Genomic DNA, 16,150 nt, shown 5'->3' on the forward strand with positions numbered 1-16,150 from the left:
CAGCGTGTTCACTCTGGTTTATATGAAGACTTGTATGTACTTTATCATTGTTTATGAATCCTTGGCTAAGCCAAACTTAAGTTGGAGAATGTTAACGAAAAAAATCAGCATTTTTTCCATTTGTAAAGGAGTACGTGTCTAGAACAGTAAAATTGATACCACCAAAATTCATCTTGATATGTGTTTTGTGATAATTATATATACTAGTAAGCATTGTTCAGAAGTTTCATAACATTTGATTAAGGCAAGCAAAATTAATGAATGGGAACCAAACATTCAACATTTTTTTCCATTTGTAAAGGTGCATAACCCTAGAACGATACAAGTGACCAACCAAATTTCAAAATTGATCTGGGTTTTTTAATTGTGGTAATAAGTATTATGTAGTTTCGTAACATTTGGTTAAGGCAAACTAAGGTAAGAGAACGGAAACAAATTTTTCCATTTGTAAAGGGTCATAACTCTAAAACAACAAAAGTGAAGCCACCAAAATTTAAACTTGATCTGTTTTGAGGTTATAAGCATTTTGTTTAAGTTTCATATAAACATTTGGTTGGAGAATATGTATATTTAAACCGAAATGAATATCATATATCATATTTGTTTTTAGTTCATTGTTTTGTACATAAATCAGATCGTTAGTTTTCTTCTTTGTATTGTTTTACATTTGTTGTTTAGGGACCTTTTTATAGTTGATGCTGCATCATTAATAGTAATGGGTTTTGCTCATAGTTGAAGCTATTCAGTGATCTAGTTATCTCATTGGCAAACGTACCTTATGTTCTTATTTTTATATTATAACGTCATGAGCATCAAAACTGAAAATATAACTGGTCAAAAAGTTAATATAAACACAACTGCCTTTTATGGTGGGCTATGCACTATTATAAGATACAGGTTTTCAACATTTTGACGGTCGGGTTATTTTCATATTTAACGGCATAAAACATCAAAACTGAAAGTATAACTGGTCAAAAGGTAATATAAACACAACTACAATATGGTGTTTGTGAAAACCTAAAGATTTTATTATCACAATAATGTCCAGGCTTTAACATAGCAGAATTAGCATTTGACTAATGAATGATTCTGTACTGAATTTAGTTCTTATTTCAATAATTAGTATCATATTTACATAATCATTTCAGGAAACTTGGAATAACGTGAATGGAATAAAGCCTCTAGTGTTTTACAATACATAAAAGTATTTAACAATGACAAGTTTCACAATTCAGTACAGTAAGTAATAATGACAATCATAATCAATAGTTTAAAGTTGAAAGTTTATCATCAACAAGAATGATCCATAAATAAAAATCTTCTTCTATCATTTGTACAAAATCTTCACAGGTATTTCACACACACCAATTCTCCTCTCCAGCACACATACTCAGTTTATCACAAAGTTATGGTTGTTTCCTTCGGAAGGAACAGCCTGAAACAAATCAAAACATTTCGTTAAATAATATGGAGAAAAATATCTTATTAAATGGTTCACTTCACTGAACTAGTACACGTTTTGTTGAGGGGAAAGCAGAAGCCCAGCTCTTGGTGCGAGATTTTTCTTGCTGTGTCGTTAAGATCAATTGGTGGTCATCACACGTTTTCTGCCCTTTTGTCAGGTTGTTGTCTCTTTGACACATACCTCCATTTTTTTTCGCAATTTTATTATTCAAGTACAGATTCTGTGTGCTTGATTAAACAATCAATTCATGTTACAATTTAAAGACCTTTCATGATTATTTAGTTTTGAAGTATTGATACACACCTCCCAAATTTGGAGGCTGAAATTTCATTGGTATATATAATGATTACTAGAAGTTGGTTTCACAAAAAAATTAGGACCAAGAGACATCCATAGTCATGAACAATTCAATAAATCTACGATCAAACTTAGTCATAAGATTTTTTGTGAAACAGACTTGAGACCATAAACAGACTTTGAGTCTACATTTTCGATTTTCTGGTATATTGTGAATCAGTACATGTTGGGTATGTTTGTCTTCACATGAAGACTCACTTTTTATTTCCACATTATTTACTGCACGTCAGCCAATGTGCAATTATTAAATTATCTCAAGAAAGTTGTTATACCAAATTTAAATCTCCTTATTTTCATTTTTGTTTAACCGTTCTTTAATACCAGCTAGTAGGTTTTTAATATTTGACCTGATGCAAAACAAACAATACACAGATATAATTCTTGTGCAGTAAATCTTGACAAGTGAATCAGTACACGTTGGGTAAGGTTGTCTTCACAGCCAATCAGACCCGAAAGATGGTCATCACATTCACTTAACAGTAAGTTTGAATTTACAGGTCAAGTGGAATGAAAATGTTATTTACAATTCGAGGGAAAATTTATATCGTTTTTTATATGCAAATGAATCTTAACATATTAGAAACTTGACACAAAGCGAAGACTCACTCTTAAAATACATTCATAAGGGGACTCTCAGCTAATAATTAACAATATAAATGTGCAGAAAAACAATTGCTTATATGTATATAACACACAACTACAGCCAGGAGACACAAATATATGTATATACACAAGTGAATCAGTACACGTTGGGTAAGGTCACAGAAAATCCGACCCGAAAGATAATCATCATATTCACTTCAACCACAACTTTTTTTGTGAGAATTGAAAATGTACAATTCCTGATATTGAATCGTTTTTTATTTCTTCACAGCCAATCAGACCCGAAAGATGGTCATCACATTCACTTAAAAGTAAGATTGAATTTAGGTACAGGTTGAGTGGAATAAAAATGCCATGTGCAATTAGAAAGTACTACAAATGTGATAACAAAGAATTAAATGAGGCAGATATAATGACAGACAATATTTACAGTACTACAAGTGTATGCAATTGCTTATAAGCTGATATATTGGTGTTTTTATTCCAAGTTTATAAACTATATACGAAAAATCAAAGTACAAATGTGTCTGCAAACATGATTTCAGTATCTGACAGATCTTACAGAGCTTACACTTTTGAATACAATTAATCAATGAAGCTGCTGACTAAATTTTAAATCATACAGATCTACATGTAGTTTCAGAGAAAATGCATGATGAAAATACTTGTTGGCCAAACAGACAAAATCATTGCATTTTAACATGATAATACAGACATAATTTAATTGCTATGAACATATACAAGTGAATCAGTACACGTTGGGTAAGGTTGTCTTCACAGAAAATCCGACCCGAAAGATAATCATCATATTCACTTGAACCACAACTTTTTTTGTGAGAATTGAAAATGTACAATTCCTGATATTGAATCGTTTTTTTATTTCTTCCAGCATAGGGGATCTCAATTAATTGATATTGGCTTCGACAATAGCTGTCTCGGATAGGTACAAACGTACTTTATGTCTCTAGTATTTGTGTTTAAATTGATTTAATGAGTCATAGTCCAGTCAAACTAAGACTTAACCTCAAACTAATTGCAACATTCTAATCTATAGCATTATGCCTTAAATATACACAGAAAAAAGTCCCATAAAATATAACTAGAGAAAAACTCAAAATCAGCATTTAGGAAATTAACATTGGAAGGGGAGATAAGTGTTATACCAATTGTTTTAGTTGTTCTTCCAGTCAATTCTGAATATAACCATACTGATTTTATGTCAGAAGGTGTGAATTGTTTAAATAATTTCTTTTCAGTCAGCCTTCAACCATCAGCTTTTTTAAAAATTGTTCTGATTTATTTATTATATAAAGAGTGAAATTCATTTCATACCATAAATCAGGATTCTTGACTTTTGCTAGTTTTTTTTTCTCTGTATATTTTCTGATATAGACTGATATTAGAATACATAAAACCAAAACATGGCAATCGGCACAGGTGTATTTAGAATTCTATATATCAATAGTATCAAGAAGAACAGATAGACAAGTGAATCAGTACACGTTGGGTATGTTGTCTTCACATAAACTCTGACCCGAAAGAATGTCATCATATTCACTTGCCAAAAGGATTTTAACATTTCAAATTTATATAAAAGTTGCTAATTCATGATAATTGAAACTAACTGCTTTAAGTATTAATGTGAAATATAGGATTTATGGCCAACATCCTTTGCTGAGGCCAAATAAAAATATATGTGTGGTTCCAGTAACCCTACCATCCCTACTTTTCAGGCTTAAAATAGCCTACCCTAAAGATTTTATTGTCATTTTTCATTAAGCACTGTTAAAGTCAGAATGTTGCTCCCATAGACTCAATGCAAAAAAAACCCCATAAAATAAAAAAAAATCCCTACCTACCTACAATGTACCCTAACTTTTTTTCAGATGTAACTGGAACCACACATACTTTTTTATTTGGCCTGACCCTATAATTTGTCAAACTGCAAATACAAGTAATTTTTTGTTTGGAAAGATCAAGGTTTTAAAAATGATCTGTCAAAATATTAAACAATCTAAATTTCAATAATGTAAGAAAATGTTTTGAAAAACCTTCCAGGGTATGTACATGTATTTTGAGGCGCTATACATAGGAAAGGTAAAGAATTCAATTCCCTCCCCCCCCCCCCATATATTTTCTAAAAATTTCTTTAAAAAAAATGTTGATTGTAATCATACAAGAATGGTCATTCATAAACATGACTTAGAATAGAATATTTTTTTTCATAAAAATAGTTCATTTACAAAACAACTATAAACTAAATCATTGCAAATCAGCACATACATGTACAAATACTGTATCAAAATGTATATATATAGACAACTTAGACAAGTGAATCAGTACACGTTGGGTATGTTGTCTTCACATAAATTCTGACCCGAAAGATTGTCATCATTTTCACTTGCCAAAAGGATTTTATTATCATTTCAAATTGATATAAAAATTTTCTATATTCATGATAGTTGAAACAAACGACAATTCAAGTGAAATAAGGGTTTTATGACCAACCTCATTTGTTAGTAATTGTGCTTTGTATTGATTTGACCAGTCATACAGTGTTATACCAATTGTTTTAGGTTGGTTCTTATATTATGCTGTTACACTTCTAAATATAACCATCAATGTCAATATGTCAGAAAGTGTGAATTGTTTAAAAATTTCTCAGCACTGAGCTATCAATCGTACATGTCCAATTCTTTTTTTATATAATAGTTCTGTTTTATTCAATATATAAAAGAGTACAATTCATTTCATACAATAAATCATGATTGAATTTGTTCCTCGAATTTTACAAGTTGTTTTCCTATATTTTCTTAAAATAAATTTTAAAAATATGCGGATTCTTATTTATAAAAGCAATCATACAAGACTGATATTTGAATTTCGATTTTTAAAATATATAAATCAGTATAAAAACAACAATTTATTTAAACTTTGCAATAGGCACATATGTATTTAGAATACCAAATCAAAATCTACAGATAGACAAGTGAATCAGTACACGTTGGGTATGTTGTCATCACAAAAATTCTGACCCGAAAGATTGTCATCATATTCACTTGTCGAAAGGCTTTTAATATCATTTCAAATGATTACAAATTGTTGCTATATTCATGGTATTGAAACGAACTGCACAAAGCTGTCTATACTGTATGGGCTTTGCTCATTGTGGAAGGACATACGATAACCTGTAGTTATTCATTTCTGTATTATTTGGTTTTGTAAAAAGTTGTCTCATTGGCAATCATACTACATCAATCAAATATACAAATAAAGTGACGTTTGTATACAACATAAGGATTTAGGGCAAACAATCTTTGTTGATCCTAAAACATTTCATACTGCAAACTATCGGAACAATTCTTTAAGTCTATTTGTCCGATCTGGCGGCAAAAATTAGGTTTGTCAATACTGTTTATGTTGGAAAGTAAAGTAACTTAAAATTATATTAGAGTTACTCCATTATGTAATCCAAGTATAACAAAGTAGGAAATAGTTCTGCCACCATATTTTGTAGGTCCTCATGATTAACTTTGGCATACCACTCTTACCACATTATGTTATCCTAAATATGACAAAGTAGCATAGATGCCAACCCCCTTTTGACACAATCAGTAACAAACTATCAAATTTTCCGTATTTTTGAAAAGTTTTCAGTAATCATTCATAAACGTGCATTTACCAATAAAAATTACTGACGAGTGGTTGCAAAGTGATGTACACTAAAATTTGTCATTTAACATGTTGTCTGTAGTATGTATTCCGTTCATTGATTGTTCAGATGTTCTCGACTCCAACATTTTTGTTTTGTCAAGGAGAAGTAGAGAAAGGGGGAAAGCTACTTAATAAAATGCAAGTTTGCCTCTTCGGAAGTCAGTTAGTTACCCAACAATAGGTTGATAACTCCCGAGAAACCGGAAGCATTACATTGGCGTTTCCTAAATACTGGACCAGGACGGAAAAGTAATGATAAAAATCTGCGTTTTACAAAATTGAACGTCGATGATTGGGAATCCGTAACTATTCGACTTTGACCGTAATAGCGTAGTTTTTATCGCAAAATCGGAAAAACTACGGAAAAATCGTAATGGTTGGCATCTATGAAGTAGGAAAAAGTTTGTGCCACATTAAGCAGTCATCTTTAATGATTAACCTTGCATAGGATTCTTACCTTCTGTCAACCTGGCTTTACCGCCTGTGGGCTGGCACAAGACTGTTGAACATCCGACACACAATACTACTGTCTGTGCATGGCTGAAAACGGTGGTGATTTTATAACACCCTGAAAGATAAAGAAATTGGTTAATTTATCAGGAACATCTCCAGTTATTGCATAATATTTTATTTAATTACATTTTGATTGCAATAGACATGTAACATATTGAATCCTAACTATTGTAAAAATGTGAACCATCCATTATTTTTTTCACCAGTCAGTGCTATATTGTACCGATATGAACCTTATTTTGTTTTGATATAAAACCTACATAAAATGTATGCAAAACTACTCTTTAAACTGAAATGAAATATATATTACCTGGACATTTAACATCCATAAAATAACTGTTGGGACTCTGCACTAATCTTTTAAGTTTACATTTCTGTTTCTCTTCCTCCAAAGAGGGGTGAAGGAGATCTTTTGCCAGCTGAAAGAAATCCCAATTGCATTAATATGGGATGGTATAAAATCACCATTTCGAAAAATCGATTAAAATTAACCGTTTCAACACTTTACTTGTATGTTGTGCTGTTACACGTCTGTTTTCAGGTCCAGTGTGTGCGACCCATGCAAAATTACCTTTTCAAAGTTGAGAATCTTATTCTGTGGATGTACAAGTTTTAGTCGGTCATATTTGTTTCTTGCGATTTTATTCTTATAAATAAGACTCAGTACTGCTTTGTCATTTTTTGATAGCCTACTATATATAGTGTGGGTTTTGCTAATTGTTGAAACTCGTTTTGTGACCAATAATTGCTTTAATACATCCGAGTCAATTGAAATCTAACTAATCTCCTTATAAACGTAAATTCAGTACTGACCTCAGTATTTGAGAATCTTGAACTATATACAGTGTATAACACCTTAGGCTTAGCATTATTTGAAAATATATGCCGCTTGTTTTTTGAATATGGGAGTCATATTTTTTACTTTTACAGGAACCTTTGAGATGTCAGTAATACCAGACAAATAGCGATAAGGTGTATTGATGTCCTACACCAATAACTTTTCCTTTAAGACGTCGCAATTTGTCAAGAACATTTGCATGTCCAGTCATCTGGTCACATACAGGTGTATACAATCATCGGATGCCTTTCATTTGCCGTTGTCCTAACAAACTAGAGTTGATTTTTTAAGGTCCGAGTTGACTTAATATTAGTGAATTGTTTGGTAGTGTGAATAACTGTATAATGACTTTTTTAATGTGAAGATGAGGTGTCATTAAGACCCGCCCTCATTTGTATATAGCAAATTTCACCTCCAATTATTTGGTGGTGTGCCTGACAGAGGTGAAATATACAAATTAGACATCATATAACCACCCAACATGTCTTTGGCCAGGCTGTGCCATGGAACGAGTTGTCCATTACTCTATATAATACATTGTATGCATGCATAAAATTATTAGTCATAGCTTATAACTTATTTCTAATTTTTTTTTTAATCTATCATATAAAATTAAACATCCACGTCTTAAATCTAAGGATCTGGTATTTTCTAAACAAAAAATACGAAAATAAATGACGGGCACGTTTTAGTGATCTATCCCACGTGGACCAACTATATTTTGGAAAAAGGCTTCTTTCGACATTAAACTTCAGTTCATGGTTGACAATTGTACTGTAAAACTATTTTCTAATGAAAATCTATCACTATTTGAGTTGTCATTCAGTCTTTCTAGCAATAATTACATAAATAGATATGCAATACCGATTTGTAAACATCGTCGCTTAGTCTTCATTTTTATTGGTTTTGTCTGATTTCTTCACATATTGTGCGCTATAAAAACAAGGAGAAAATATTAAAGGTTGTTACAATACTTAAAATTTAGAAACAGGGTTCAAAATGTACCAAAAAATAGAAATCTTAAGCACTCACAGGCATTTTACAATGACTCCGTTTGCAGTCTTGTTGAAAAAGACCGATACGGGGCTTACATCTACTATATCACGGGTTACATTGCACAACCAAAAGGCAATGCTGTAACGTTTCGAATCTATAAATACTACTTATGTCGAATATTTGGAATTTGTTGTTCATAGTTTATTATTTGATAACATCCAACGTATACAAATTAGTAAATATATAATTTTCTGATCAGCAGGAGATATGGTTTTATTTCTACAAGGGAGATAATCATACATTTCATAAAAATAAAATTGGCGCGAATCTTCTGAATTGAATTCCCAAAGGTTATTTGATCTTATTTTTTTTACGACCGCAAAATTTTTTTTGTATCGTATACTATAATCATTGGTATGATGTCGTCTGCGTGACGTCGTCCGAAAACACATTGGTTACCGTACAATAACTTTAGGGGAAAAAAGTGACCAAAAACAAACATTTTTCTAGTTTTCAGACCGTGAATAACTTGTGTGTTACAGTATTTAGTTTAAACAATATTTTATTCAAATAAATTGAATTGGATTGGGCAACAGGCATAGCCTATGTAAGACCTCTCCACAAAACAAGGTACAATATGTTACATACAAACAAAGCAACACATACACAAACATAAAGACAAAACAGAATTAATTTTTCAAAAATACCTCTTAGCTGACTGGAATGATATTTCAAATAATTAACTCAGATCAAAAGTATGACTATTTTAAAATGCTTCAAATGTTAACTCAGAAAAATTATGAAAAAAAAGTTTTAGTATTCTAGGTTATATACTCCAACATTGATTTAGAGGTCTCACATTAAATTAAATGGTCTCCAGTCAGCTATCTAAAATAATAACTTTAATAACTCATTTTTAAAACAACATGTTTGATATAATGTACTTATTTTAACTAAATTATTGCACCTGAAGAAAAACGACAACGAGTAGTAACCATATTGATACATTAAAGAATTATAATAATATAAAAAGAATTTAGAATGTTAATAATAAAAGAAAAAAAAATAGATTTAAGAAATTAAAGATATACAAATTGAATATATGAATGATATAGAAATAAAGGTGCATTTAATAGCTTTTTAGCTTTAATAATATTAATTTCGATGTACTGTCGTTTCATTATACTTTTGTTTCAATTTTAATTATTTTTCAGCTGGTTCGGGTCTAAGAGCTTAATATAATATAAAGTACAGACATACAAAGTAAAAGTTAATTTTTAATTTGGTTTTGGACTATAAAATACATTTCATTATACAAATCTCTCTGAATTTTTTATATATTCATGAACAGCCTTAACTATCTGCACATTGTCTTCAATACTCATAGATTGATCACCAAATAGTATCAAGTTTAAATCAATATCAACTCCATAAGCAGACAGTTTATCAAGGAGTGTGATCCTGTTAATAGTGTATAATGGACAATCAAAAAAATAATGTTGGTTGTCTTCACATTTATATAAACATTTAGGACAGGAAGGTTCTTCTGTCAAAAAATCATGAAACAAGTGAGAATTTAAATTACTTGCATCGTTTCGTAATTGACAATGAATAATATTAAATTTTCTTATACCTGAACAAAAATATTTAGGAGGAATTTCTGGTTTATATATTTTATCAAGTACAGATTTGAACTGGTTAATCAACAAAGCATTTTTAGCATTTAAGTATCTAATTCATTCCAGAGTTTAACAACAGATGGTATGAAACTTTTATAATATGAAACTGTTCTGCACCTTGGGATGGTATAATTCTGAGAGTCTCTCCTAAGATTGTAATCATTCGATGTGAGAAAACAAGGTTCTAATAAATCTATCATGTAACTTGGAGAAAATCCATTTTTTATTTTATAAAATGTAGTAAGTTTATGCTTCTTCCTTCTGTCTGATAATTTTTCAAGACCTATTTCAGTGTATAATTTTTTAAGAGAAGTTGTACGTCGGAGACCAGTAATAATACGAGCAGCTTCAATTTGAACACTTTCTAATAAGTTAGCTTCTTATAAAGTACAATTATCCCATATAATGTTTGCATATTCTAGAATAGGGAGAATAAATGCTGTATAAATTGTAATAAGTACATTTCGATCCAAACTATATTTTACTTGTCTTAATAAATGTAATCTAGAACATGCTTTTTTATAAATTGCATTTATATGTAATTTCCAATTAGCCTTACTCTCAAAGTTGAGACCTAGGTGACAGTGACTTTTAACTTCTTTTATTTGGTCCCCTCCAATGCCAAAGTATAAAGGGGGAGGATTGATATCTTTTCTAGAAAATAAAAGGGTTTCTGTTTTGGAGGGATTAAAGGTTACAGCCCAGTTTTCAGCCCATGTTTTAATTCTCCCAAGATCATCAGTCAAAGACATAGAAACAGTATCATAGTCATCATCAATAATGGCATATAAAGAGGTGTCATCTGCAAATAATCTAATATGATTACTCATATTTTCCACTATATCATTAATATAAGTTAAAAAAAGGAATGGACCCAGTACCGAGCCTTGGGGTACCCCAGCACTGGTACCTTTTTGAGATGAATAAAACCCATCCAAAACAACTTTCTGGCATCTGTCACCTAGGTAATCTCCAATCCAATCAATTAAATTACTATGGATACCAAAAATTTTCAATTTATATAGTAAACCATCATGTCAAACTTTGTCAAAAGCTTTGGAAATATCGCAAAAAATAAAGCGAATATCTTTTCCTTGATCAAGATTGGAAATAATAGTATTATATATTTCTGCTAGTTGATTTACTGTACTATCACCTGGTTGAAAACCAGATTAAAATTTACATAATAAATTGTGATCTTTCATGTAATTAAACAAATGCTTGAATAAAATTTTCTCCATAATTTTGGATATGATACTTGTAAGCGAAATAGGTCGGTAATTAACTGGATCATGACAACTTCCCTTTCCCTTAAAAATAGGAGTGACATGGGAAAGTTTCCATGCACATGGAACCCTTTTGAGTTTCATTGAAAGATTGAATAACAAAGTAAGTGGTTTTACAATACCAGATTTAATTTCTTTTAAAATTCTAGGTGAAACACCATCAGGACCAGAAGGTTTATTACAATTTAAGTTTGTTAATTGATCAAGAACTTCTTCTTCTGTAATAATTATTTCCTCCATTTTAAATGGTGGGTCTGGTACATTATTTGGAAGTTCAGGCTCAATATCAATTTTAGAAATATTTGAAAAATGAGAGTTTAAGAGTTCAGCTTTATTTACTGGATGTAAAAATATTTGACCTTCAGATTTCAGAAAAGGTGTAGGTTCACGAGACTTTGATAATTTAGAAATAGATTTTACAATCCTCCACCACTTTCCTGGTGGTATATTTTTGTCAGTGATTTCTTTTGTAAGTTTTTGTTTATATTGCTCTTTTGATTGTCTAACCAAATCAATCACCTCATTACGTAATTCTCTAAATTTTTGCCAATGAATACAATTATTGTGTTACAGTAAGTGTATGGATTTCAGGCTCTAGCTGACATTGTACCACAAGGTTCCCATGATATATATCAAAGAGAAGGCTCGGGTTAAATTTCGGTTTAATTACCTCAAACACGTAGGAATTAGAGGCAAAAAAAAGTGCCCAAAACAAGCATTTTTCTAGTTTCCAGACAATAACTTATCACGGTTTAAGTGTACGGGTATGGATCTTTATAAAAAAGTTCTACAAGGTTCCATACTACACTGAAAGGAAAGGCTATGATTGAGTCTTGAGGTTATTGCTCCAAAAAAGGGAGGGGGTTCAAAATAGTGGGGTTGTTTTTTTCCCCTTAATTTTATAAGTGATTCATATATTTTTTTTCTATTTTTTTCAAATTTCTGATTTTGAAAAGTTTTGAACAGAAATTTCAATTAGATAGTATAGCGCAATAGCCAGATTTGTAAGATCTTTGACCACATTTTTTTTTGTGTCAGAAACCTATATTATGTCAAAATTTGATCACATTCCAAATTCAGACAGTATTATCAAGCTTGAATATTGTGTCTAAATTTCCCCCATCTGTTCAGGGTTCGACCTATGCGGTCGTATCAGGCTGTGCTCAGCGAAGCATTTTATCTTTTCATTGACAGAGTTTTATTGTAACTCTTCCTTCCTTTATATCACATATTCAAGTTGAACTTAACATAATCATGAAAAGGGAAAAAGGGAAGACACTTCCTATATATATATTTTTTACATGCACACTTATAAAAATTGCGGTTTTTATCCAACGCAATCATGGGTTTGAACGTAGTTTTCAATTTAGACTTGTTTATATTTTTTCGTTTGGGCTTGTATCATATTTTCCCTCCGGTTTATATGATCCGTTCATCCTATATTGATTCTTAAAATTCAAGAGTCTATCTAAAATTGAGGGTAAATTATATATATATAGCCTTCCAAATACCGTTTCTATCCCTAACATCACTGAAGAGACATTTATTGTCGAAATCTGGATCTGGTGTACAAAAAAGATATTGACACCTTATGTTTGTGGCATAACATCTTAGCCACAAGTTTATATTTTTCTGTTTAGTATTAAATTCAAATTAAGATCTATTTTGTTACATCTTGTGATCAATTTTATTTGGCAATCGCCAATGGCAGTCAGCAGGGTTAAAGAACATCAGTTGTTCGACCTGTTAGTCAAATGTGTTTTGTTTATACTTTTTCACTTTTTTTGGTCTTTTGGAAAATGTTGTTTGTGCTGTATTTAGACCCTTCTACAACGAAATTTGTTTTACATGCACACGTATAAAAATTGCGGTCTTTATCCAACGCAATCATAGGTTTGAACGTAGTTTTCAATTTAGACTTGTATATAGACTTAAAAGATGCATGGTAGGATGTGACGCCGGAATACTAGTAACTCATGCAGTTTGATCACTTTTTTTTTAAATTTCCGGCTTGAGAATATGTAAAAAAAGGTAGGTTAAACTATCAGAATAGATAATAGTCAATAAAGCTCCAATTGCTTGTATATTAAAAGCCTTGTCATTAATTTTACGAAACCGAAAGTCTCATTACATACAGTATCTTATACCTACATATTCCATTTTTCAAACACCACTCGAAACTCAACCAATATGGAAAAGGTTAAAATTTTGTCTTACTTGAACAACATGTGAAAGGGTATATTTTGTTAAGATCTAAATAAAGTATATATGATAAGGGTGAGGGTAACATAATTCAAGCGGTCGGAGGTGTCCTGATCCCGAAATCCAGGGCTTGAAAACATGAAATCCCGAAGTCCCGAATATAAAGAAATTTAAATCCCGATAGGATCAACCCTTGCTACTTTCAATTCCAAGTTAACTATCTATACATGCAGAGCTTTGTCACCATAATACGATATTCTATAGCAGTGACTGATACAGAAAAACTAGAATCTGTCACGACATAATCACGATTGTAATCCGACTAGACAAAATCGGATGAATTTTCAAAAATGTTACGGGAAGCAATTGTCGGGGTGCTAGGCCGACCTTCCCGATCCGTAGGAATCTGTTACGAACGTTTACTACAGCGTTCAGGCAATACTAGGCTATAAATGGATAACAAATTAAAGAAAGTACATGTGAAAAGGTTATAGGTGTTTTTATTGATGCATCGATCTCTATCTTGGTCTTCTCATAATCGATCATATAATAAAAAAAGTTAACTCTTCTTTAGCTTTACTAAAAAGGATAAAGAAATATTTAAGTCACAAAGCTAGACACTTACATTTTACCTCACTTAGATTAGTGTTGTTCAATATGGGGAAACTGTAATAACCTTTTATTAGATAGTTTACTAAAACTACAAAAAAAGGGCAGCAATAATAATTTAAGACGAACATGATTACACCAGACATTCAAACGAATTATTTCAAAAATGTAACATTGTGCCGATCACACAAAGAATACTTTATCATAAATCATTACTAATGTATAAAGCAAAACATGGCTCAGCTCCAGAATATATGTCCAGTCTTATTTTATCAGCTTCTGCAAACCAAAAATACAATACGAGATTTTCATCCTCAGATAATTTCTTAATTCCAAAACCAAATACAGAGTTGTATAAGTCTAGTTTCTGGTAAACTGGACGTACTTAAAGTATGGAATGGTCTTCCTAATTCAATTAAAAAATCAAATACAATATCAGAATTTAAACATAACTACAAATCAATGTACTTTTAACATTACCATGATATTTGTACTGTATTACCATATCTTGATTATTTATTGTATTTTTATTTTTAAAGTAATTATAATTATTGTATTAAGAGAGCCTTTTTGAAAATTGGTCTTATCCAAATGAGTTAATTTCTCTAAATAAAGATATAATTATTATTATTATTATTATTATTATTATTATTATTATATTTTTTTATTTTTTTATTATTATCATTATTATTACTATGACATTCCAGATCATTGAGGATAGTAATCCGACTTTTTTAATTTTCGTGTCTTAGTGCTGTCTGATCACAAACGGGAGCAATAATCGGCAATGATGATTGTGGCCAAGTTTAGTTTGATTTTGCCCAGTAATTTCAGAGAAGATTTTTGTAAAAGTTAATGACGACGGACGACGGACGCAAAGTAATGAGAAAGCTAAAAAGGGGTTGGCAGCAAAGGGAGCCGATAAATCTAGGTGATGCAGTGTGTGCAGTATAAATTGTAATCACAAAAATACTGAACAACGAGGAAAATTCAAAACTGAAAGTCCCTAATCAAATGGCAAAATCAAAAGTATGAGAGACTCAACAATAACGTCAACACCGTGTTCCATATCAATACTGTTGTATTCCTTCGATTTGTGATCAATACGTAGATTTCTAGGAAACAACACAGTCATGCCACAAAAATCTACCAGAACACGTGGGCCTGGTGGTAGGAGTAGATGTAGAGACAGAGGGAGTTCTGATAGTAACGAATCCCGATCCAGCAGAGATGTCGGACCGACCAGTTCAACCTAAATTTCAACCTATTGCTGGTCCATCAAGCTCAAATGAAGATATTTTAGTGAAAAATAGCAGAGATGACACAGATGTGTCAATCATGGTTGAGCCGTTAGAGAAAAAGGACAAGAGGTCAAAATTACAAACAGACAAACAAAACTTGAAGAACTTTTACATATCTTATGTCAAATTTAAACTGTAAGTGATAGAGACCTAGAGTCTTTTGATTTGAGGTCCTTGGTTAAAAACAAAGAAAAGAAGGTCAAGATCAGAGGTCAAAGTCATATTCTTAATTTAGATATTGGATGTTTCGCTCCCGATGGTATCACCAGCCCAGTAGTCAGCAATTCGGTGTTGACATGAATATCAACTACATGGTCATTTTTATAAATTTCCCGTTACAAAACTTAGAATTTTTCGAAAAAACTAAGGATTTTCCTATCCCAGGAATAGATTACATTATACGTACTAGTATTTTGCACAACTTTTTGGAATGTTGGGTCTTCAATGCTCTTCAACTTTGTACTTGTTTGGCTTTAAAATTATTTTGATCTGAGCGTCACTGATGAGACTTATGTACATGAAAAGCGCATCTGGCGTACTTAATTATAATCCTGGTACCTTTGATAACTATTGGCTCATTTTCACTT

The 16,150-nt window shown here is 31.3% G+C and overlaps 1 protein-coding gene across 1 annotated transcript; it reads right to left on the bottom strand.

Annotated features, from left to right (window-relative positions):
- Positions 1-1,001: 1,001 nt before the first annotated feature.
- Positions 1,002-8,658, bottom strand: LOC143052731 (small ribosomal subunit protein eS27-like). The gene is made up of 4 exons (XM_076225835.1): positions 8,523-8,658; positions 6,963-7,071; positions 6,597-6,707; positions 1,002-1,435 (listed from the first exon to the last, which is right to left on the bottom strand). Exons 1-4 carry the CDS (start codon positions 8,526-8,528, stop codon positions 1,407-1,409), a joined length of 255 nt encoding a protein of 84 aa, XP_076081950.1. The 5' UTR covers positions 8,529-8,658; the 3' UTR covers positions 1,002-1,406.
- Between the last annotated feature and the right edge of the window lie 7,492 nt (positions 8,659-16,150).

This window comes from Mytilus galloprovincialis, chromosome 11 (assembly GCF_965363235.1).
Source record: "Mytilus galloprovincialis chromosome 11, xbMytGall1.hap1.1, whole genome shotgun sequence".
Taxonomy (NCBI): Eukaryota; Metazoa; Mollusca; class Bivalvia; order Mytilida; family Mytilidae; genus Mytilus; species Mytilus galloprovincialis.